This window comes from Perca fluviatilis, chromosome 8 (assembly GCF_010015445.1).
Source record: "Perca fluviatilis chromosome 8, GENO_Pfluv_1.0, whole genome shotgun sequence".
Classification (NCBI taxonomy): domain Eukaryota; kingdom Metazoa; phylum Chordata; class Actinopteri; order Perciformes; family Percidae; genus Perca; species Perca fluviatilis.
The window spans coordinates 15,220,371-15,241,973 of NC_053119.1; the positions used below are offsets into that span (position 1 = coordinate 15,220,371).

Here is a 21,603-nt window from a genome sequence, read left to right on the forward strand (position 1 = left end):
CAGTACAAATGTGTGTAGTCAGCACTGTGCTGTGGGGAGTGTGTTTATTTGAGTGTGTTTTATATGTTGTTGTCTACCTTCCATGGCTTCCAGGGAGTCCATCTTCTCCAGAGCAGAATAGCTAACAAACCAGATTGACTGGCTGTTGCCTTTATTGTTTAGAAGTTCCAGCGTACTTTGGTGCAGGAAGATATACTGGGCCTGAAGCACACACAAAACACACACACACACACACACACACACACACACACACACAATGAGCCCTGTTTGCTCTCTATCATCTTCTGTCTGATAAAGACAAAAAAATATAATAAAAATGGCAAATGCCAATGTTCTCTTTACAAAATAGTGGAAAAAACACGTGAAGTTTGCAATGTGGATCTCTTAAATGCAAATCAAAATGATGTCACTTGATGCAAGGCTTTTTTTTCTCACTTTCAGGGCACAAACCTATCAGAGCTGATGTGCAGATTTATTTCCAACTTGCTTGAAAAGAAGAAAACAAAAAAATAATTTGATGACTCAAACCTAGACGACATAGCGGTAGTGACATTGCAGCTGCAGCTGCCACAATCATGGATGTATTACAGTAAGAAAACTGGATACCATGTTTCAAGATAGCTTCCCGAGTCATTCAAATAAAGGTTTCTCACTGGCGCATATGCTGAAAAAGGCTTTTTTGGCCCATAAAGCATGCTCATTAGTGTGCTTCTCTGGCTGAGTGGAGAGATATGGACGCTTGAGAGTGAATGCATTCAGATGAATGCACAGCGCAACTCTTTCGATGGGACCTTGGTGGACAATAAATAATAACCTTCATCCCTGAAGGATTTTGGTTCAGTTTCTGCATCTATTTGTTAAACTAAATGAACTGAAACCAACTGAGCTCAGTGCACGGCTGTTGACTCGAGAAGAGGCCCTGAGCAGACATAACCTTGCTGGCCCAACCACGCGGTCGAGTGAGTGACATTTGCCTTTGTTTTCACTTCAACATAAGTGTTATAGGATTAAAATGTGAGCTTGTTTAAAGGTGTCTGCACTGGCACTGTGCTCCAATAGCTCATCAATAACATATGTGAGGTTATAAAATAATTGATCTGAATGATGGCCTCTTTACGCCGAGGCTCTGAACTGAACACTGCTGTCTCGAAGAATCAAGCAGCAGGAACTGCAGGCTCAAACTTTACTGCCAAAAGAAATGTACAGAATATCTAGAAATAATAAAATAATACTGAGGAGAAGAACAGGCACTAGGCAGAGGGTCCCTGCAGACACTGACACACACCATTGCTCCGTAAGTAATAATGGAATAGGGTAATTTTAGGATAGGTTCATGCTGTTTCAAGAGGGGGGGGATCCTGCTCAGCATATGTCTTTAATCCACTGCCAGATTCTTCCCTTTGTCAAAACAAGAATTTACCAAATGTTTCCTCAGGGGGATGAGATCACAGCAGAACATGAAGTAAAAAAGAAGGACTACACCGCCATTTGTGGATCTTTGATGATGATTAAGTCTACTGGAACAACTTAAGACAACCTACTGTATAATACCACTTTATTGTCTTTTATTTATTCTCTCTGGGTTGTGAAATCTAACCACAGGAATAAATGTATAAATAATGTATTTGATGTGAACTCACCAGATTCTGTACCATACACATCCTCTCGCTGCGCAGTTCAGCCACCAGACCATAAATATCCACAAAGTCATGATCTCTGATGTGCTGAATGAGGTGGTCGAGAGCGATAAACACACCTGTTCTGCCCACACCAGCACTGAGGAACAATGAGAGATGGATTTTGTTGATGAATCTCCATTTAGTCACCAAAAACAGAAGAAAGTACTTAGTGCACTTTACTTTTAAGGACCTTGCTCTAGTGTATGCAGTGTCAGTACCCCACCGCTGACGTGCCACAGTACCTGCAGTGGACCACTATAGTGGTGTTGTCGTGCCTGTGGGCTCGGACAGCTTTGACAAACTTAATGAGAGTGCTGCAGGACTCTGGGACTCCGTGCTCAGGCCACGATGTGTAGTTGAAGTGGCGAACCAGAATATAGTGCCCGTGCTACACAGAGGAATTTCAAAAAGAAAAAAAGACATTCATTTAAATATAGATAAAATGTACTCAGCAAAAGGTTTTATGTTTTCCAGAGGTGGAACATATAACTCACTACACAGCATAGTTCCTAAAGGAATAGTTCGACATTTTGAGAAAATACACTAACAGCGAGTTTAATGACAAGATTGATACCCCTCTGTGGTAGCCATCTTCTCATCTAATTCTCGATAAGAGAGCGTAAAAGTGAATTTCTCAAAATGTTACTTAAAACTACTCCTTTAAGTGGCTTGCCTGTAAAGCATCTGGTAGCCCATTTCCTTCAGAATAAAGGGCACCTACAGTAACTCACATTTTATTTGGGTTACATTATTCAGTTAGATGGAAATATGTCAAATTAGTCTTTCTGGTGTTTCACAGTGTGTGTATGTGTGTGGTGTGTGTTTGTGTGTGTGTATGAAAGTTACCTTTTCCACTTTTAGGGTTCGGACAGTCCAGTCAGGAAGGACTTCCTCTGACACTTTTGAGATGAGAATGTCGCTAAACACTGACATTGGCTTATTGTCCTCTGGCCAGTACTTGTGACACCGAATCTGAAATCACACATGCGCACACACACACACACACACACACACACACACACACACACACACACACACACACACACACACACACACACACACACACACACACACACACACACACACACACACACACACACAGATCTTTGCAGCAGATATACTGTAACCTTCCTTGTGACAGAGTTGTAAGGGAGCCCGAAATGAGCCCTCTGGACTGTCCTTTGAATGCTATTTCACAACAGTGGCAAATCTCTCATGACGCACTCTGCCTTTCTCGTAACACTGCGTGAGCATGGCGATGGTGTGCGTTCCCGTTTCCCAGATCATCCTCCAGAAGTCAGCCACTGTGCCAGGCAGAGGACCTTGGGTGGCTATGAACTCATTGGGACAAAGGTAGCCCTAGAGAACAGAAAAAGAAAGGTAGAGGTTTATATCTGCAAGCACAAAAATCACTCCAGGAACATACAGACCTGCTGAAATTATAAATCAACATTATTCACTCGCTCACAAATGAATACGCTTGCTTGTTATCTATTTATCTGACAGAATCAGAAGAGGACAGGGAAATATCTAGAACAAACTCCTCTAATTGCAACAAATGTGCCTCATGCCTGCACAGCTACTTTCACAACCTGATTATGACTCAAGTGAGCTCGACCCTCCATGTTAATGACTGGGCTTATAGCAGCTGATAGCTGGTACTCACTGAGACAAAGCTGGCGTTGATGTAGTCAGAGCCCGCAGTGCCCGGTTCTGACAGCAGTTTCACTCGGTTGTTGTTGTCTAGACATGGTTTAGTGAGAAGAGTATGGTAGAAACATGTGAAATGCAGCTGTTGCATGCAGTTGTGAAATCCATATGCAGTTAATGTTAGAGATAACATACATAGTTTTGGTATACTGTAGGTATCATAACTCTGGAAAGCTAATTTTCAGCCTGACCACTTACAAGGTTTGATGTTAGGGAAGCGGTTTTTGGATTTGTTCCAGGGCAGGTCAGCGTCTGTGGTGGCCAGGTCCTGCAGCAGTTTTGGAAGCTCCTGAAGAGACAATATGTAATACATCAGTATTCGCATAAACACACATACATGGGGTTAAGGGTCAGGAGGACCCATATTTTTAAAAATACAAACATTATGGATTTAAGTGAAATATAAAAGTAAAATGTCTGTTACACCTACTTCAAAGTTATTTATCACATTTCTTCCAACCTTAAAAATACTATTAAAATTAAGAGAGCACCAGAAGTCTCTAAGTTGGTTAAGAATAACCTGTTGGGGTCAACATCATTGGGTCATGCACCTTCTCACATGTATCTTTTATGACTATATCTCATTGGTCATGAATAATAAAAAATAAAGCAGCATGTATTATTTAGAATAGGGTAGTTTTAGCTAACTATTTACAGCCCTTGTAAGATTTTATCTCCAAATGCTTATTTGATAGGATGTTATACCTCTGTTTTGCATTTGTGAGAGGTACAAAAAAACAGGAAAAAGGTAAAAAAAAAAAGAAAACTAGCATTGATTTTGTTTGCAATCACTTTCCATGCATCTTCACTGTCTACAGTAAATTCTTCTTATCTTTTTTTTTTTCAAACAGCAGACTGTCCTTTATGCTCCAATTTTTTATTTGTCAATTCCAGGTGATTTTCTATTCTTTCATCCCAATTCATGTATTTCTACACTCTTTGAAGTTTGATAAACACAGGTCCAGTAGGCGAACACTTACAGCAAACTCCTCTTGGAACTTGGAATTGTCATTGGCACACAGATCCTCTACGTGCTGCAGAAAAGACTTTTTGTTGACAGGCCTGACAGAAAGGTAAGAAGAGAAATACACTGAATGTGAAGAACGGAGAAAAACTCTCTCCAAAACTCTCCAACAATATGCTACTTGCTGTAAGTTTATTTTAGGATAAAAACATACTAAATACTGAGCCATACAAAACATGCTGATCTATGCTGCAACTATTGTGTGTATATTCACATTATTTAGGCAGGATGACTTACTTGAGTGATTTCCTGTAGCTGAGCAGCCTGAATAAAAATAGACAGCAAACATCAACCAAAATAAACAAATGAACTAAAGAATGACAAACCACACGGTGGTATTTCTGTCCATGACAACTGAACCGATCCTCAGTTCAGAGAGTATCTTGCATTGTATGTTAAAGCAAATTAAGTTTTACCATTTTTTATCAAATTCACTTTGATTAAACACTGACTTTGATGTTTCATTCTAAAGAAATATGTGAACATCAGTAAACTTGAACTAGGCGTGTGGTTATTCCCCTGTGGCTGATGTTTCTTTGCATTACTGAAGACTTGTAGCTGTGCAGATCCATAGCTATTGATAAAGCTTACCACGTGTGCCCTCTAAGGCAGCTAAGTCTTCCAAGCAATTTGGAGATAGTGAGTGGGTAAACAAATTAAAATGGTCTCAAGAAGAGTAGTGTCGGCACAGCTCTGCAATCCCTGCCAGTGATGGAGGAGGAAAAGGAGAAGGCTGAAACGCTTATGTCACTAATTCACTCGACTGTTGACCTCCACCAAAGGTTTACCAAGCAACACGGATTAATGATTTAAACCTTAATGGTTAACATGACAATGGCGCAAGCACACATAATGGTAAATGTAAATGGCCTGTATTTATATAGCACTTTTCTAGTCTTAACGACTACTGAAAGCCCTTTAACATAATACAGGAACCATTCACACACATTCATACACTGTGGCTGAGGCTGCCATACAAGGTGCCACCTGCTCATCAGATAAACATTCATACACATTTACGCTCCGATAGCGCAGCATCGGGAGCAATTAGGGGTTCAGTGTCTTGCCCAAGGACACTTCAGCATGGAACTGCAGGACCAGGGATTGAACCACCAACCTTACGATCAGTAACCTGAGCCACAGCCGCCCCACGTAAATGAAAGGTGGAGTACAACATGCAAACAAAGCACAACACCAAAATGTGGCACACAGATCAAAACTTACTGGATCACATAAATCTCTTTCCGCCTAAAGAAGAAGGAAGAATACCTGGTGAGAGAAAAGTGCTCAGTGAGAGAAAAACAAAGCCAAGGCGAGGCAATGCAAGTGTTGTAATGCAGTCAAGGAACGCTTTTGCGTCACTTGTAAAAAAAAAAAATTAAAAAGCAAAAAACCCCCCTAAACCTTTTCCCAACATGCAACTGTGAAAAATCTAAAATCTTTGCTTTTTTTGACATCTAAAATGAGTGGACAGCAATATAAGAAAGTAAGGTGTTTAGAAAGCATATACCTAATGGTTGTTTCAATGCTGATGTCTATCTTTATTGGCAAATAAAAATATAAAAACAAGTTTGGGTACTACTCATGTTAAAAGCTTTTCTATGCTGTAGTTTCTCGCCTCATTTCAGCCATCAGTGACCTTGATATACCAAAACTAACACTGAATTTGACTTTCATTCCCACCAGCTTGCAGCACTTATTGTCTGTGCACTTGTTTGTGCCAAAGAAGAAAAACAAAAGGGCTTGACGCTGAATTTGTATGAGAGGATGGTTGGAGAGATGCAGACAGGATGACTCTGCAGAGAACTGAAGGTAAACTAAAAAGTCACAAGGATGCTGTGTTGTTTCATAGTGCTGCTGCTTCTATTTTCTGCACAAACTCTACAACACTAGAAGATTTTGCGCTGACAGGAGCGTACATCAAGTTGGCTGCAGCAAAGACATTTTGTTGACTTAAATTTAAACTCTCGTCTGGAGCAGCTAAATCAAGCCTGAACTCAATTAGTGTGCACTCTGTTTCAGCTGCCAAAAATGCGTGTTGTATTTGGTGAAGTGACACTTTGGATTAAAACTAAACACACAGACTAACCGGTTGAGCTTCTCTTGTTTCAGCTCCAGATCTGCCACAGCGATCAGCTGATCCAGTTTACACTTGGTCTCTATGATCTCCGCCTCCCTGGGTGAATAAGTCCCACCCTCCTTTTTGCGCTGATGGATCCTGACATATCAATCAAAGACATTAGTTAATAACAAGGTAAATACAGAATTAAAATGAATAAAAAAGGAAACTGATTTATTACTAATTATACAATGCAAAGTACTAACATTTAAACTGGCATTTGCACAGGGTATTTTTGTGCATTAATACTAAATTCCAATCAATGCAGAGTTTTGGTAAATGTATGAATGTTGGCAAATGATTGAGTGCCTGTTGCCATCTTACTTGACGGAGCCACAGATGATGATGATGAGCAATACAGCCAAGAAGAAGGAGAGCAGAACACCCAGAATGATTTGCTCATCTCTGGTCAACAGCCCATCCACTACAGAGAGAGGGAGAGGAGGTGACAACATTACACAAAAACAACACAAACAGGGCTATACAGGATTTATGTTTTTTATTTGATTAAAGATCCCATGACATGGTGCTGTTTGGATGCTTTTATATAGGCCTATATAAAATAAGTATAAATAAAAAATAATAAGTTTCTTTCCCGAAATTCAGCCTTGGTGCAGAATTACAGCCACTAGAGCCAGTCCCACAATGAGCTTTCCTTAGGATGTGCCATTTCTGTGTCTGTAGCTATTGAGGAGGAGAGAGGGGGCAAGGTAGAGAGTGGGGGTGTGGTCTTGACCAACTGCCACTTTGCTCGTTTGAAAGCCATGATGTCTCTCTCTCATGGGTGGGCCAAATTCTCTGGGCGGGCAAAGCAGAGAAAGGGGAGGTAACCTTGCTCCTTATGACCTCATAAGGAGCAAGATTCCAGATCGGCCCATCTGAGCTTTCATTTTCTCAAAGGCAGAGCAGGATACCCAGGGCTCGGTTTACACCTATCACCATTTCTAGCCACTGGGGGACCATAGGCAGGCTGGGGGAACGCATATTAATGTTAAAAAACCTCATAAAGTTACATTTTCATGCCATGGGACCTTTAAGAGAATATATAATATAAATACCTGCAGTTCTGACATGCTCCGAGTACTCAGAGTCTGTGTACTGGCCATTGATGTTAGTGGCTCTGAACCTAAACCTGGTAAATAAGGAACAGTCCAGTGTCAGCATTAGATTATTATAAAACATGTTACACACAAAAATGTTGAAGTTGTTCTGTGTGTGTGTGAGTGTGTGTGTGTTTGTGTGTGCGTGCGTGCGTGTGTGTGGTGCACTCACACATAGACCGTTTTTGGCTTCAGAGGTCCATTGCAGAAATGATCAGTATTGTTCTCCTTTACACAGTCATCGTTCTCTCCGATCACGTACGTAGTGTGATTTTTCCTCACCGAGGGCCAGCCACCTCTAGACACACTGCGACCACCTCTGAAATGTGCGTCTGTGGGCAACGCCCCGTCTCCCAAATCACATGACGGGTTGGGGAACCCCTTGTCCGTCAGGTAAGGGGCAGGACGATCAAAAAATGCATTCTTCCAGTTGGTCAGGTTCTGCATGTCCTTCACTGTGACAGGATGAATAAGTCAGTTAGAGGGCGAAGAGATTGCACGGGGACTGAGTCAAATTTCTGCTGACGTTAAGCCCTTTGGCTTTTGCATACATTTTGTCTTTTGTGAGCTTAGGACAGAGTGACATAGTGTAAAACAAGATTCTACTTGAGGCTTAAAGCACATACAAGACCGATACCCAAGTGTATTCTACTAAAAGTGACGGATGTCAATGTTTTTGAAGAGTCATACCCCCTGACTCGGCCACGATGACCTGAATTTTTGTGATTGGTCCATTGTCGTCACTATAGAAACAAGCAGGCATGTGGATGGTGATACTCCTGTGGGTTACCATGGCAACCCCTCCATGGCCCAGCAATGCCTGGGGTCTTTGGGTTGGCTTGGCTGGGGCTGGAATACACGCCACACACACACACACACACACACACACACACACACACACACACACACACACACACACACACACACACACACACACACACACACAGGTTGTTGTAAAGAATACAGTGTGTAAAAATTTGGTTTTAGACTGTTGCATTTACATGGCGACTACTCAGTCCTCTACATCATCAATACACAATATTGCTGAATTACATTTGCTGTGTCAGAACAGGCAATGATACTGTGCAGTGGCAATTCTCTGTCTCACATCCATCCTGCACTGCTGCAACAAGGAAAGGAAAAACACTATAGAGCAGTGCAGAGCACTCACAAAAAGAGGACCTTGTACCTTTGATCCCTGTAGTTATCTGGACATGTGGGCTGGGTGGGCTCCTACCAGCCCCGTTCTTTGCTGAAATCTACAAACCGACAAAAAGAAGAACGAAGGTGAGACAGTAGAAAGAGGGACAAGCACAGAATGAGTTAAAGAAAAGAAAAGAACGCTTTGAACAAGGTTAAACTGGTAGTTTTTTTTTAACTGTATTTATTCAGGGAAGTTTCACTGAGAGGAAGCCTCTCTTTTGCAGGAATACCCTGATCACATTCGCACAGTTACACACATTCAGACCTGCAAGCTGCCCAGTGCTCCAGTGGCCACTGAGCAGCTCCACTGGAGCGGTTGGGGTTAAGGGCCTTGCTCAAGGGCACCTCAGTGGTGGTAATGCCCTTTAGGCCACCACTGCCCCCTGTGTGTGTAATGTGTGTGTGTTCTTCACCTGTATGCTGTAGCTATGTCCTCCTTTTAGGCCCTCTATGACAGCAGTCAGCATGTCTTGGTCTCTTTGGGTAATATTAAGGCTGATGTTCTTGACCAGTTGTTCCTTTTCATAGACGTATACAAAGTATGCAGTAATGTTTCCATTGGGCTCCTCTGGAGGGAAGAAAGTCACCTTCACACGGTTCACTTCCTCTGGGATAACTGATACAACCACGTTCTTGGGAGGGTCTTTGGGCTCTGGGGACAGAGTAAATATGATACAGTGTGTAAAAAATTTGGTTTTAGACTGTTGCATTTACATGGCCACTACTCAGTCCTCTACATCTACAAGAGAGAATTGATAATATATATTTGGTTATATTTACAGGTGGGCAGCAGCTAGGTGCTCCCAATATGTACATTTCCACATACCCTCCTCCAGCGTTTGAAATTCAATAGGCCCGATGGCTTTCCCCTGGCTGGCAGCATGCTTCAATGGACCAATGAAGGCAGTGATAGTCACCAAGTAACGAGTGAAAGCAGTCAAGTTAGACACGACGACAGTCGTCAACTCTCCTGGAGCTCGGACTGTTGATATGTTCAAACCAGGACCATCCACCTGGTTCAACAGGATAGTTCAAGGACAGATTAAATGCTTGTATGTGGATGAGCAGAGTTGGAGTAATTTCACATTTTTTAATTTAGAATCGTTTCATATTTTACCACACCATTATGTTAAAAATTCGGACCAACATAACTCTTGAGAACATCTTAGTGACATGTTCATATTTTTATGTGTCTGTAAAGTCAATGAGGTGACCTGCACAAGATACGACGTCGGTCCAGAGAGAACAGCTGGAGCGTCCCATGCAATGTGAAGGCCTTTGGAGGTGGGGGTCACTTTCAGGTCACGGGGAGGGTCATCAGGGTCTGAGGAAGGAGATAAGAGAAACACAGAATGCTTACGATGTGCTACTAAATTAAAAAATCAAAAAGCCTCTTTGAATGTAAGCCTGGACCATGTTTTCACTTTTCTTTATACGTAGTCTTGTGGCCTCTAAAATGTCTTTTGCCTCTGTTTTCTGTACAGTTGTGGATGTGCTTGTACTGTTAATTAGTTGTGAAGTGATGTATTGCTGTGGACAGGGCTGGTGATCTGCAGCTTATTTTATTTTAGTATGTTTTAACTGAAATGATACATCATATAATTCCCTACTGATTTACTATCAAACCCATTCCTGTAATCTGTTTTTCCCTGTCATTCATTGCAAATTCTATAATTCTATCTATGCATTATACTGCCAGCTTTTTTATTGTAAGAATACTACTACTACTATTAATAAGAATAATAACATTGCTCAAAATGAGAAAAAGCTGTACAGTGCTATGACAATGTGAACCTCTGAAAAACTCAAAACACCAGGTTATTATATGTTCATTATTATGATGCTATAACTGGCTATAATACTATAGCATGTAAAGAAGTAAAGATTTTCTATGATAACAAGACAACAATTTAAGTTTGTTTAGGTCTTGTGAAGGAGATGCCACAGTCCAAAGACAATGAAGTCCAATGAAACAGGATTCTAGATAGGATTCAAATTAGAGCTGGGCAATATATCGATACTGTATCAATATCGTGATATGAGACTAAATATCGTCTTAGATTTTGGATATCGTAATATCGTAATATGGCATAAGTGGTGTCTTTTCCTGGTTTTAAAGGCTGCATTATAGTAAAGTTATGTAATTTTCTGAACTTACCAGACTGTTGTAAATTTGCCTTTACCCACTTAGTCATTATATCCACATTACTGATGATTATTTATCAAAAATCTCATTGTGTAAATATTTTGTGAAAGCACCAATAGTCACTACAACATCGTTGCGGTATTGATATTGAGGTATTTGGTCAAAAATATCGTGATATTTGATTTTCTCCATATCGCCCAGCCCTAATTCAAATGAGTCAGTCTGTATCATTTTTACTAGAATACCTGGGGGGAAAATCACAGATTTATTAGTTAAATATTAATCCTGAGGTCCTGACTAATTGCCAGGTCTCTCCTGGCAACACAAAAATGTCATATCGTCACTGTGACCTTCTTACTTCCAGCCAGGGTCCGTGCGTAGTTCCAGTGTGTATATTCTCCAACTCCGGCGTTGGTCACAGCAGCCACTTTGAAGCGGTAGTATCTGTACTTAGCCAGGGATTGGAGTGTGACACTGTGGTTCTTTTCAATGCCGTCCGAAGCATTCACTGACACTGTGACATTAGAGTCCACGCAGTCTGAGGTCAGTTCATCCTCTGGGGGCGGCTGTGCAGTAGTTAGTGTGTTTGGTTCACAAACAGTTGAAAGCAGCTCTGCAATGACGTGGTACTCTTTCAGCAGGCCTGGAATGGAAAGCGGTGGAGCCCACTGTAGTGTCACATTGTTAGGTGTGACCTGAGAGATGGTAAGGAAGCGAGGGGCAGCTGGGGCTGTTAAGGGAAACAAAGAGGATATAATTAAGTATTCATTCTGTATTACTGTATATTAGCAATTAGAAGCCAAAATGCGACACAATACAAGAAGACTGACTACCTGATTCAGAAAGAGTGGAAGCAGTACAATTCAGGCTGTCTCCGGATCCTGCAGAGTTGACTGCGGCCACAGTGAGGATGTACTCCTGGTCTGGAGACAGCCCAGTCACTGTGTACTCTGGTAAGTGAGCCTGGTGTGTGTAGGACTGCGAGTCTACCTTCACTAGAATCTCATAAAAAATGATCTGTCCATTGGGGTTGGCTGGCAGTTCCCAAAACAACTGAATTGAATCCCAGCTCACTCCTGAGCAAGACAGGTTCCCAACAGCATCAGCCACTGCAGACAGAGAGGCGAGACAATGGCATTGTTATACTAGCACTAGCTTTATTCTTCACTGGCCACTGCAAGTGGAAAGAACCCAATTTATTTTCAGTATTAGCCTTTGGTTATTTCATCGCACATGCTGAAAAAAAGTCTTTGCACAGGACTAAATTTCTGGAAACTACAAATGTGCAGTCTGCAGATAAACGCTACAGATTTGTCATTAGAAATCCTGGTGCATCATTTATGTGAAAGCAAAAAAATCTGCTTTATCTTAAACTTATATTTTCTTTAACTAACAACCATAACCACCTTTTTTTAAATCTATTTATTATTGGTCCAATGCCTACACAAACTAAACCTCGTTGGAATAGATCGTAAAATACTGACAATGTTTTATACAGTACTTATAATTTACAGAGAAGATATTCCGAATTTAATTGAACACATTGTACAAATCAATGTAGAACCACAAACTGTGAGCAGTGACCTAAAACAGTGTTACATCACTTGTGTGCAGACAGTTTCTACTTTACCTGACTCGTTAGTCGTGAAGGTCACAGGGCTGCTGAACTGATTCCCATGGCCCACTCTGGTGTAAGTGTAAACACTAATCTCATAGGAGCTATGAGGCCTGAAGCCCGATAGATACTCTGTGGTCGACGGACCAGAGGAATTCTACACACACACAAAAACACATGTAAAATAAGGACACATTAAATCATCCAATCCTGTTTACTGGAGTGGATAATATTTTATTGTATCCGCACACATATGTGTGCAAGTATAATGTTACTGCTGAGTGGTATCTGGAGTGTGAAATTAGAGCGACCGGAAGTGTGACAGTGTGTACTTTTACCGAGTGGGTCTCTGGAGTGTGTACGTGTGAGTGTTGTTGTTATAGTGGGGTAGCTTTCGGTGTGTGAAATTAACGGTACCCTGTGTGTGACGGTGTGTGTGATGAGGTCTCGGATCCTGAAGCCGTACTGTATCACCACTCCATTGGGCTCCAGAGGAGGCTCCCAGCTCAGAAGCACAGAGACTGCTGTGTGGTTATATATAGTCAGGTTACGGGGAGGGGACATGGGGCCTGAAACACAAAGTAAGGCAGATAGAGAAGAAGATAGACTGAAACAGACAGTAGATAAACATGCATAGTTTCATGAATAAATATCATCTAATAAGGATCTTAGAGAAATTTTAAAACTGCTTTCAAACTAACCTCCTTCATCAGTGTGCAGCTGCAGCAGCAGATAAGGCCCTGAGCCTTTACGCGTTGCAGCCGTAACAGTGAGGTTGTAAGCTGTGTATGGAAGTAGGTTGGTGAGGGTGAATGAGGTGTTGGGGGTATGAGTTGTGCTAGAGCCCCCCGGGCCAAACACAGTCAGGGTATACTCTGTTATTTCCCCGTTGGCCTCCAGAGGGCGCTGCCAGACTATTGCGATAGAGGAGGACGACAGATTCCGAGTGGACACCAGCAATGGAGCAGAACTAGGAACTAAGGAGAAGCGGTTACACAATAAATACATGAACCATACTTCATAAGTGAATGTTTGTGAAGATAAACTCACTATCATCATCCGTTCTCAGATACATTGTGCTGGTATGGTTGTAGGCTGCGCCAGCACCAGTTGCCGGGGTAACAGTCAACACATAAGGGAAATACTTCTTGAGTCTAGTGAATAGGAAGACATTGTCAGTTGTGCTACGACTGATGGTCTTGTTGACAGCTGGAGCCCCTTGGTTGGATACGTCTGGGGGGGTGCCGGCCTCCTCTAAGGTGAGCAGGTAGGTGGGACGGCCGTTTGGCTCCGTTGGAGGGTCCCAGCTGACGATGATGGCTGTGGAACTGAAGATCTGAGCCGTCAGGTTTTGGACTGAGTCACTTGGCACTGAAGAGGGAAACAAGAAGAATAGTGTTACTATTTTTGACTACCAGTGACAACACTGGTTGAAAACTGTGAGCATTTTGATGTGAGTTTACTGTACTATGAGGCAGTAAATTAGGACATCAATCAACTATACACACTCCGACACTTGAGGGAAAATGAACAGCACACCAGTCATCATCATCATCATCAACATCATTATCATCATCTGTCACAAGCACCGTCATAATCATTGGCAGCATTGTTGCAATTAACAAAATCAACAACAGCACATCAAATAGAACAATACCGCATGACATTACTTTAACAATGCAGAAACACAGCAAAGTAAAACAGCACAGTTAACAGACACAACAACAGTTTGCTACAATAATAACAGCCAATCCAGAGACATACAGAGGAATTTAAGAGAGAAACTAGCACAACTGAAACCTTGAGAAAGAAAGGGGTTGAGGAGTAAATACTCATCCTGTTCATCGTCTCCGCCCCTCCGAAAATAAAGCATGGTACACAGAGAAGAAAAAAAGGGAGATGAAGGGGAAAGGGGAGATAACACTTGAGAGATCCATAAGATGAATGAGTGGATGTGAGGGGCCAGGTGTGTGTGGGGGTCTGAGCCCAGCAGGGGGGCTTGGCTGTGCGGGAGAGACAAGGTGCCCTGGAGATCCGGTGCTTGGCTGAGAGTGGAGCGGCTAGAGCACAGGCAGAGATACAGAGTCAGTATGAGCAGTAATCATTCAGAGACAGAGAATTCTATGTTAATAAGAGAAGAAATAAAATCAGAACGTACAAATATGAACTGTATTTGACAAAGTCTGTGGCAGCTGTCTGCACCATTTTTCCGAAAATAACATAAAAACAAAGAGATCAGCTTTATTTACACTTCACTTTTATACACCGATGCTATCAAAAAGACTAAGTACAACTGAATATTATATCTAAATTTTGGTTTCCGTGGCTAAAATGCAATTATAGCAGTAGCACAAACAAACACTCTTAAAGCATGTCATCTGCCCTCTCTTTCTCTTTTATTCTCGCAACTTTCGTCGTGCTTAGCAAAAGGAAACACAAACTGGCTGTCGTCAAGGCACAGTGTCACAGGCGGACAAAAATAGAGCCAGTTTGCCAGACAGACTCTTATCCCCTTTTACTAACAGGCTGAAAGTCACATCTTCAATCGCAGAGTTTTTATGTAATTTTTTGAGCTGAAGAGTTTTGAAAAAAGTGTGCAGACTCACCCTCCAGTAAGGCTTTGAATCATTGTATGCAATAATTATCTGGCATTATGTGTAGCATTTCATGTTCATGTCTAGTTTTTTTTAACATGTATATATATATATATATATATATATATATATATATATATATATATATATATATATTAGTGTTTGTGGGATTGTGTTAGTATGACTGACCGTCCTCCGGTAAGAACAGGGTTAGTGGCTCGCTCTGAACCCCTCCGTCCCCCTGCGCTGTGCTGGAGGTCATCCACAGGGTGTAGTTTGTGCCCCCAATCAGCCGAGTCAGAGTGTAGGAGAGGGCTGAATCAGGAGAGGCAGGGGCACCTAAGTTTGAAATAGGAACCCTCTGTGGAGAAAAAAAGAACATTAGTTTTAGTTTGACACGTTGAAAAAGGCATTCAAACAAGATCAAAAGTTGTGAATATATACAGATGGGTGACAAATGAAAGGAAAGCCCACCATTAAGTGTCTTAGTCAGTTGTTGGTCCACCACAACTAATCAGGAAACATCTGCATTTATTATGTTTCTCCACTCATTTATTCAGATTTTCCCTTTAGAGCAGTGCTGTTTTTTTTTGGCCACTTGGGGGCAACAGAACAAGCTATAAACGAAACACTGATATATTATGGAAATGTAACGTTTATATTGTGCATGTCTTAGCAATTAGCTATGATTTAGTATCAGTGAGCTATATACACATCCAGCACATGTATAAATAGCTTTGGAGTCATGTTTGTGCCCTGAAGTCCAACATTCTCTCTCTTTAAGCTCTGTTTTGGTCTACACCAACTCCTGAGAGAAACATCTGTATCTTCAGCTGCTAACAGCTTCACTATGGTCACCAGCTAGTCACTTTTTCGCTGTTTGGTGCTGTGCAGGTAGCATACAGTGAGTTCAGCTGAAAACAACTGCCTGCTGCTGGAAGGTTAATGAGATCAGTGCGAGGGAACCTACAGTATGAACAGTATGTATCTCACCTGCTCAGCAACAGTGTTGTCATATGAGTAGTAAATGGTGTAGTGTACAATGATTCCATTAGGTTCAGCAGGCGGGTGCCACAGCAAGTTGACGGAGGAAGCGGTCACATTTGCAAAAGTCACATTCCGCGGGGGGTCAAATGGTTCTGAGACCCAGGGAGCATAGACACAAAGGACACACAGACAAATATTCAGAAAGAGAAACGTCTTACAAATGCATAGTAAAGATGTATTTTGTAGGAGAGGATGATAAAGTTATCCATAAAGTTATACAATCATGCAGCACCTGCATTGATGGTGTTAAAGCTGATGTAGATCAGCACTCCTCCATCTCCCAGTCTGTTCCAGCTGGAGACAGAAGCGTTGTAGCGACTCTCTGAGTCTACATTAATAACCACTGATGTCCCTGTCACATTCTGCCACAGCTCAGTCGTTTCATTCCTAACAAAGACAGCCAGGCAACCATTTATGTTGCAATGTGTTGTTTTCTTTTTAAACCTTTTTCAACAGAGAGTCAAACAGACAGAGAGAAGTAGATTAAGAAACTCACCAAACTCTGACAATGTAGTAGAGTATGTCTGAATTTGCTTCAAGTGGTGGTTGCCACGACAACTCTACCTCATAGTCTGACAACTTCTTGGCGTGGAGAAACTGAGGAGGCATGTCTGGAGCTGAGATGCAGGGGAAAGACTTTCATAACACAAACAGGAGTATGGCCTGTCATCAATACAGAAACTGATGAGTGGTACAAATATATTTGCACTGGGCAAATAAGAACCTCTAACGGCCCCTCAGGAACGTGCTAGAGAGAAACAGAATATTGCCCTGAAATTTAAAAAATGTGTTAGTTGTAATGATTCTGTTGTTTGTGCTCCTCAGTCCTGATGGGAGACACGAGTGTCACGTGGCATCAGATACCTGTGATGTAACATCATTAGCATGAACTGAAACAGAGAGATGTAACTGAGGAGGAAAAGACGAGAGGAAAGACAGATTTAATCAGATGCCCTTCGAACTCTGCCATGATGTATCCGTGCAGTGTCCTGGAACTGAAAACAAACCCTCCTCCTCTCTCCCATCCCTCTCACCATCCTCCAGTGTGGTGATGTTGAGTGGCTCGCTGCTGTAGTTTCCGGGCCCAACGCGTGTGTGTGCTTGTACCATGACGCGGTAGCGTGCATACTTCCTCAGATGCGTGATGTGGATGTTGTTGGTTGGGGAGGTGAGGTTCAGGTAATGACTGGAATTCCACAGCTCCAGGCTGTAGTGGGTGATGACCCCATTAGGCAGCAGAGGAGGCTGCCAGGTCACGTTCACCTCGCTGGGACTGACCGATTCATACGTAACGCCATACGGAGGACTGCCTGGGACTGCAGAGACAACACAAGAAGCAGCTTTACTAAAATCGGAACAGTTGATATTGTTACTAAAGGTTTTTATATGTGTGTATTCGCGTGGGTGGATGCATCCATCAACACACCGTCCTCTCCGGACAGCAGGTATAAAGCGTCTGACGTTTGGTTGCCATGACCATAACGCGTGTATGCCCTCACAGACACGGTGTAGTTGGAGAATGGCTTCAGGTTCATCAGAGTGATTGTGTTAAAGGAAGTGTTCATCAACGCAGAGAAGGACTCGTTCTCGTACAGGACCTCGTAGCGTTGGATCATCCCGTTGGCCTGTTCGGGTGCAGACCAGGCCAATGTGGTAGTGGAGGGGCTGGTGTCAACCACAGTGAGGTTCACAGGGGGGGAGTCGGGCTCTGAGGAAGAAAGTCCCAGAGTGATCTTTCATTGGATAAAATGTGATGGAATTGATAGGTCAACACAATCAAATCAAACAATCAAATAATCTAGCTGATCTAGCATCACATTAAATATTGGTCATTCAATAATTACATTGTAAATTTGATAAATAAACTCAAATGTTTAATATGACTTTGGCATTCATTTACTGACATTGAATTGTTGATAGTGTGAGGTGCATGCCACACACTGGGCACCCACATCAATTCAACATAGTGAAACAGCTGCACAAACACAACACTAGACACTTTGTCATCTTTTCTGTAGGTTGACATGTACAGTTTTAATTCCATTATTTTCAATGACAGATTCAACGTTCATTATCTAATTTGTTGTTACTTCCACCACTCATATTCAAACAAATGTTTGACCACTTGTGTTTGATTGTATTCAGTACATACCGTCCTCTAAGGTGACAACAAAGATGTCATCTTCCTCAGACAGAGAGCTCTCTCCCACAGCTGTAGATGCAGCTACACGTAGCTTATAACCAGTGTACTTGTCCAAATCTATACATTAGAACAGAGAGATTTAGCGACAGATCTGTATTATAATGCTTATAATGACTGCATAGAGCTGTTCAGAAAAGACAATGACGCTACCTGTTATCAATATGCTGGTAGCGTTAGTAACCCACTTCAGGGCTTGATTACTGTGCAGTTTGAGGCCATAGACAGTGTAATGTGTGATCCGCCCATTGGGGTTGAGTGGTGGGATCCAGCTCACTAGTATGGAGGTGGAGCTGATGTTTTGATAGGACACTTCGAGTACTGAGCTAGGGACTAAACAACACATACAGTACAAGACATTATTAGGAATAAAGATTTTTTTTTTAGGTTTTGCAGACCTTATCATTTGTAGTAACATAGTTAATTATAAATCCAAGTGACATGTAAAAAACGATTTGTCTATTTCCTATTGTCGCTAAATATAGCACTTGAAGCAGTTCAGCATATTTGATGAAGTTGATGTGCTTCCATGATTCTTGCACTTTTTAGGGTTGTATCCACATGGTTGAATTAACTCATTGTAGGTCACTTTGGATAAAAGCGTGAGCTAAATAAATGTAATGTAATGTAACGTGAGCACCCACCCTGCTCCCTGGTCTTCTCAGTGATATTTGTTGCAGGACCCTCTCCCACTGTTGTGGAAGCAGTGACCCTGAACGTGTACTCGGTGAAGGGATTCAGATCTGACACCAGGTAAGACAACTCCTCAGACAAAACGTTCATCACCTCCTCTCTCACTGTTACACCTGCGGTATGCATGCAGACACAGATGGATACACAAGAGCACAAGCACACACACAGAATATAAGCACAGATACAAATCCTTGTATTTAGCGCTGCAGGAAGTTAAGTGAAGCAGTGTTTATGGTTAGTGCCCTCCCACCTGTAGTACCAGTAGCTGTTGCACTGCGTGTTAAAAAGTGTCCTGTAACTGATGCATCATGTGTAGACATGCGGAGCTGGCCTGGGGTCAAGGGGGAGGAATCTGAGGTCATATCCCCAGCATGTGATTGCCTTGTCAGCCAGGGTGGGAGCGTAGCAGGTGGTACAGAGGTAAGAGAAAATGCAGAGGTCCCAGAGACTGCAGAATCAGAAGATTGAATACTTGTGCTGTATGAAGCAGAAATGTAGCTAGTGCTTGACTTCTCAGTGACCATGGAGTGAGCAGTCGATTGAGCATTGGTGTTAGTGATGGGGTCAGCGCTTCTTTGTCCAGAGTGTGTGAGGCTGGGAGCAGTCGCACCAGTGGGCAGTGTGCGATCAGAAATAGTGGCAGTGAAAGTCGGTGGTGAAGTAATCAGACTGAGCTCCGCAGTTCTCTTACGCCTCCCTGGATAATTACGGACATCAGGAGGAAGTGTCTTATCTTTATGCAAACCAGTTGTATTCTGAAGGAAGAAAAAGTACATTTTATAGTCTGACTGTAGTTTTTGATTTCTGGTGATTACAGTGACCATGGCTTAAAAGTTGCATATGAGTATGTTTTTTTTTAATAATAGTCCCAATGATTATAGAAATTCATCAATTTACAGAGAAACATGTAGATTGCAAATCAATTGCAATCTTTTGTAAAGCTTATAAACTTTATAAAAACTGTTGATGAAAAAATGCTATTGAAAAATATGTTTATTTATTATTGTAGAGGTGTTTTTCAATTTTGAATATGAAATGAATATATCATATAATCATGGCCGTTCTAATGGCTTGTACAGGTGTTTATAATATTATGTCTTTCCCCTGAAAACCCTGTTTTTTTCCCACTGTAAAAAAAAATTTGCTTTAACATGTACAATAAGTATATGAAAAGATTAACAGTTACATTTTATCTAACGTTTTTACTGAACAGGCTCGGGTTTTAACACTGAATCTATGGTGGTAATACATAGCTGTCACATCTGGCCTACCATTTCTGCAGTGAGGGTGATGTCCTGCAGCAGAATTTCGGCAACCAGAACCTGCAGTTTGTACTGGGTGATTGGACCGTTGGGCTGGGCAGGCATTCTCCAACTCACACGGATTGAAACTGAATCCTCAGCTTCTGCCATCAAGTCCTGCACTGCACTGGGTGCTACTCACACAAACAAACAAAAAGAGCCAGAGCGAATCAAACACAAAACACACCTCTACCATGTGAATATTTATTGAACTTTATTCTGTTATCTTGACTTTTTTGTAGTTGTGTTGTGTTTTCATGACCACCTTCTCCTCCCAAAAATAATCTAAAAACTAAATATGTATTGTTAACATTGTTTTCATAATCAGAGATTCATTTAAATGCAATGTGTTAGAACATGAGTTTATGAGTGGTTTCACCTTCGGGAGGTGTAATTATAACATCCTGCGCTGCTGGACCCACTTCTCCGGCAGCTTTGGCTCGGACGTCCACCGTGTACCTCGTGTAGGGGGTCAAACCACTCAGAGCAAACCGTGTGTCTCCTGTGCTGTTCTCAAACAAATATCCTGGGATAAGGAAGAAATAGAAAACTGTTTTAATGTCTATCAATTTAGAGATTGAATCTGTCTATGCATTCATGCAAGTGTGTTCAAGAGTTAATACAGTATTTATTGACCTGTAGGTCCATAAAGGTAGAGTACATAGGTGAATTTCCCTGTGATAATTCTGGGAGAGCTCCAGGACACGGAGATTGATCTAGACGTCATATTAAATATAAAGAAGTTCTGTGGCGGGTCTTCTGGGGCTGCCATACACAAACAAAGAGAAATAATCATTTTCATCTTCATGCAGTAAATATTTTATAGGCTAATAACAGTCTAAAAAAAGCTACGGCCTGGTTTGCTTTTTCCCCCACACCTGATTCTGGCATGCGGACCATAGTGGAGGCTATCTGCCCCTCTCCATCCGAAGTGAAGGCAGACACTTCGAATAGATATGCAGTGTAAGGTCGTAGCTGATCAACTCCTACTGATATGGGCACACTCCAGGAGGCTGCAGGGGGCACGGCAGAGAGGGTGATGGGTGAAGACGATGCTGTTATCCCCAAAGGACTGAGAGTCGCACGGGACAGGATATCGGCTGCATCCTATACATACAAAATCATATAGGACATACGCAGATTTTTATTTTTAGCCCTATGTTGTTCACACG

At 41.9% G+C, this 21,603-nt stretch overlaps 2 protein-coding genes across 4 annotated transcripts in view; both read right to left on the bottom strand.

Annotated features, from left to right (window-relative positions):
• The window catches only part of ptprq (protein tyrosine phosphatase receptor type Q), a 42,064-nt gene that overhangs the window by 621 nt on the left and 19,840 nt on the right, over positions 1 to 21,603 (bottom strand). Inside the window, exons 24-58 of one of the 3 annotated variants that reach the window (XM_039808522.1) lie at positions 21,310 to 21,538; positions 21,068 to 21,196; positions 20,811 to 20,957; positions 20,402 to 20,565; positions 19,381 to 19,885; positions 19,082 to 19,243; positions 18,591 to 18,770; positions 18,390 to 18,497; positions 17,664 to 17,945; positions 17,272 to 17,553; positions 13,647 to 13,967; positions 13,298 to 13,573; positions 13,014 to 13,165; positions 12,612 to 12,753; positions 11,815 to 12,090; positions 11,340 to 11,711; positions 10,050 to 10,159; positions 9,662 to 9,848; positions 9,249 to 9,487; positions 8,822 to 8,891; positions 8,323 to 8,481; positions 7,805 to 8,087; positions 7,591 to 7,664; positions 6,857 to 6,956; positions 6,503 to 6,631; positions 5,638 to 5,682; positions 4,651 to 4,677; positions 4,370 to 4,451; positions 3,588 to 3,678; positions 3,346 to 3,422; positions 2,904 to 3,038; positions 2,526 to 2,651; positions 1,922 to 2,067; positions 1,641 to 1,776; positions 78 to 201 (exon numbers count right to left, since the gene is read on the bottom strand). In XM_039808522.1, coding sequence (XP_039664456.1) covers positions 78 to 201; positions 1,641 to 1,776; positions 1,922 to 2,067; positions 2,526 to 2,651; positions 2,904 to 3,038; positions 3,346 to 3,422; positions 3,588 to 3,678; positions 4,370 to 4,451; positions 4,651 to 4,677; positions 5,638 to 5,682; positions 6,503 to 6,631; positions 6,857 to 6,956; positions 7,591 to 7,664; positions 7,805 to 8,087; positions 8,323 to 8,481; positions 8,822 to 8,891; positions 9,249 to 9,487; positions 9,662 to 9,848; positions 10,050 to 10,159; positions 11,340 to 11,711; positions 11,815 to 12,090; positions 12,612 to 12,753; positions 13,014 to 13,165; positions 13,298 to 13,573; positions 13,647 to 13,967; positions 17,272 to 17,553; positions 17,664 to 17,945; positions 18,390 to 18,497; positions 18,591 to 18,770; positions 19,082 to 19,243; positions 19,381 to 19,885; positions 20,402 to 20,565; positions 20,811 to 20,957; positions 21,068 to 21,196; positions 21,310 to 21,538 — 6,067 coding nt within the window. The remainder of the gene's footprint in view (positions 1 to 77; positions 202 to 1,640; positions 1,777 to 1,921; positions 2,068 to 2,525; positions 2,652 to 2,903; positions 3,039 to 3,345; positions 3,423 to 3,587; positions 3,679 to 4,369; positions 4,452 to 4,650; positions 4,678 to 5,637; positions 5,683 to 6,502; positions 6,632 to 6,856; positions 6,957 to 7,590; positions 7,665 to 7,804; positions 8,088 to 8,322; positions 8,482 to 8,821; positions 8,892 to 9,248; positions 9,488 to 9,661; positions 9,849 to 10,049; positions 10,160 to 11,339; positions 11,712 to 11,814; positions 12,091 to 12,611; positions 12,754 to 13,013; positions 13,166 to 13,297; positions 13,574 to 13,646; positions 13,968 to 17,271; positions 17,554 to 17,663; positions 17,946 to 18,389; positions 18,498 to 18,590; positions 18,771 to 19,081; positions 19,244 to 19,380; positions 19,886 to 20,401; positions 20,566 to 20,810; positions 20,958 to 21,067; positions 21,197 to 21,309; positions 21,539 to 21,603) is intronic. The other 2 variants (XM_039808524.1, XM_039808523.1) reach the window with 2 other exon arrangements.
• On the bottom strand, positions 13,962 to 17,246 carry LOC120563965 (phosphatidylinositol phosphatase PTPRQ-like). The gene is made up of 5 exons (XM_039808527.1): positions 16,734 to 17,246; positions 16,470 to 16,624; positions 16,184 to 16,329; positions 15,380 to 15,551; positions 13,962 to 14,656 (listed from the first exon to the last, which is right to left on the bottom strand). The coding sequence occupies exons 1-5, from the start codon at positions 16,844 to 16,846 to the stop codon at positions 14,268 to 14,270; spliced, it is 975 nt and encodes a 324-aa protein (XP_039664461.1). The 5' UTR covers positions 16,847 to 17,246; the 3' UTR covers positions 13,962 to 14,267.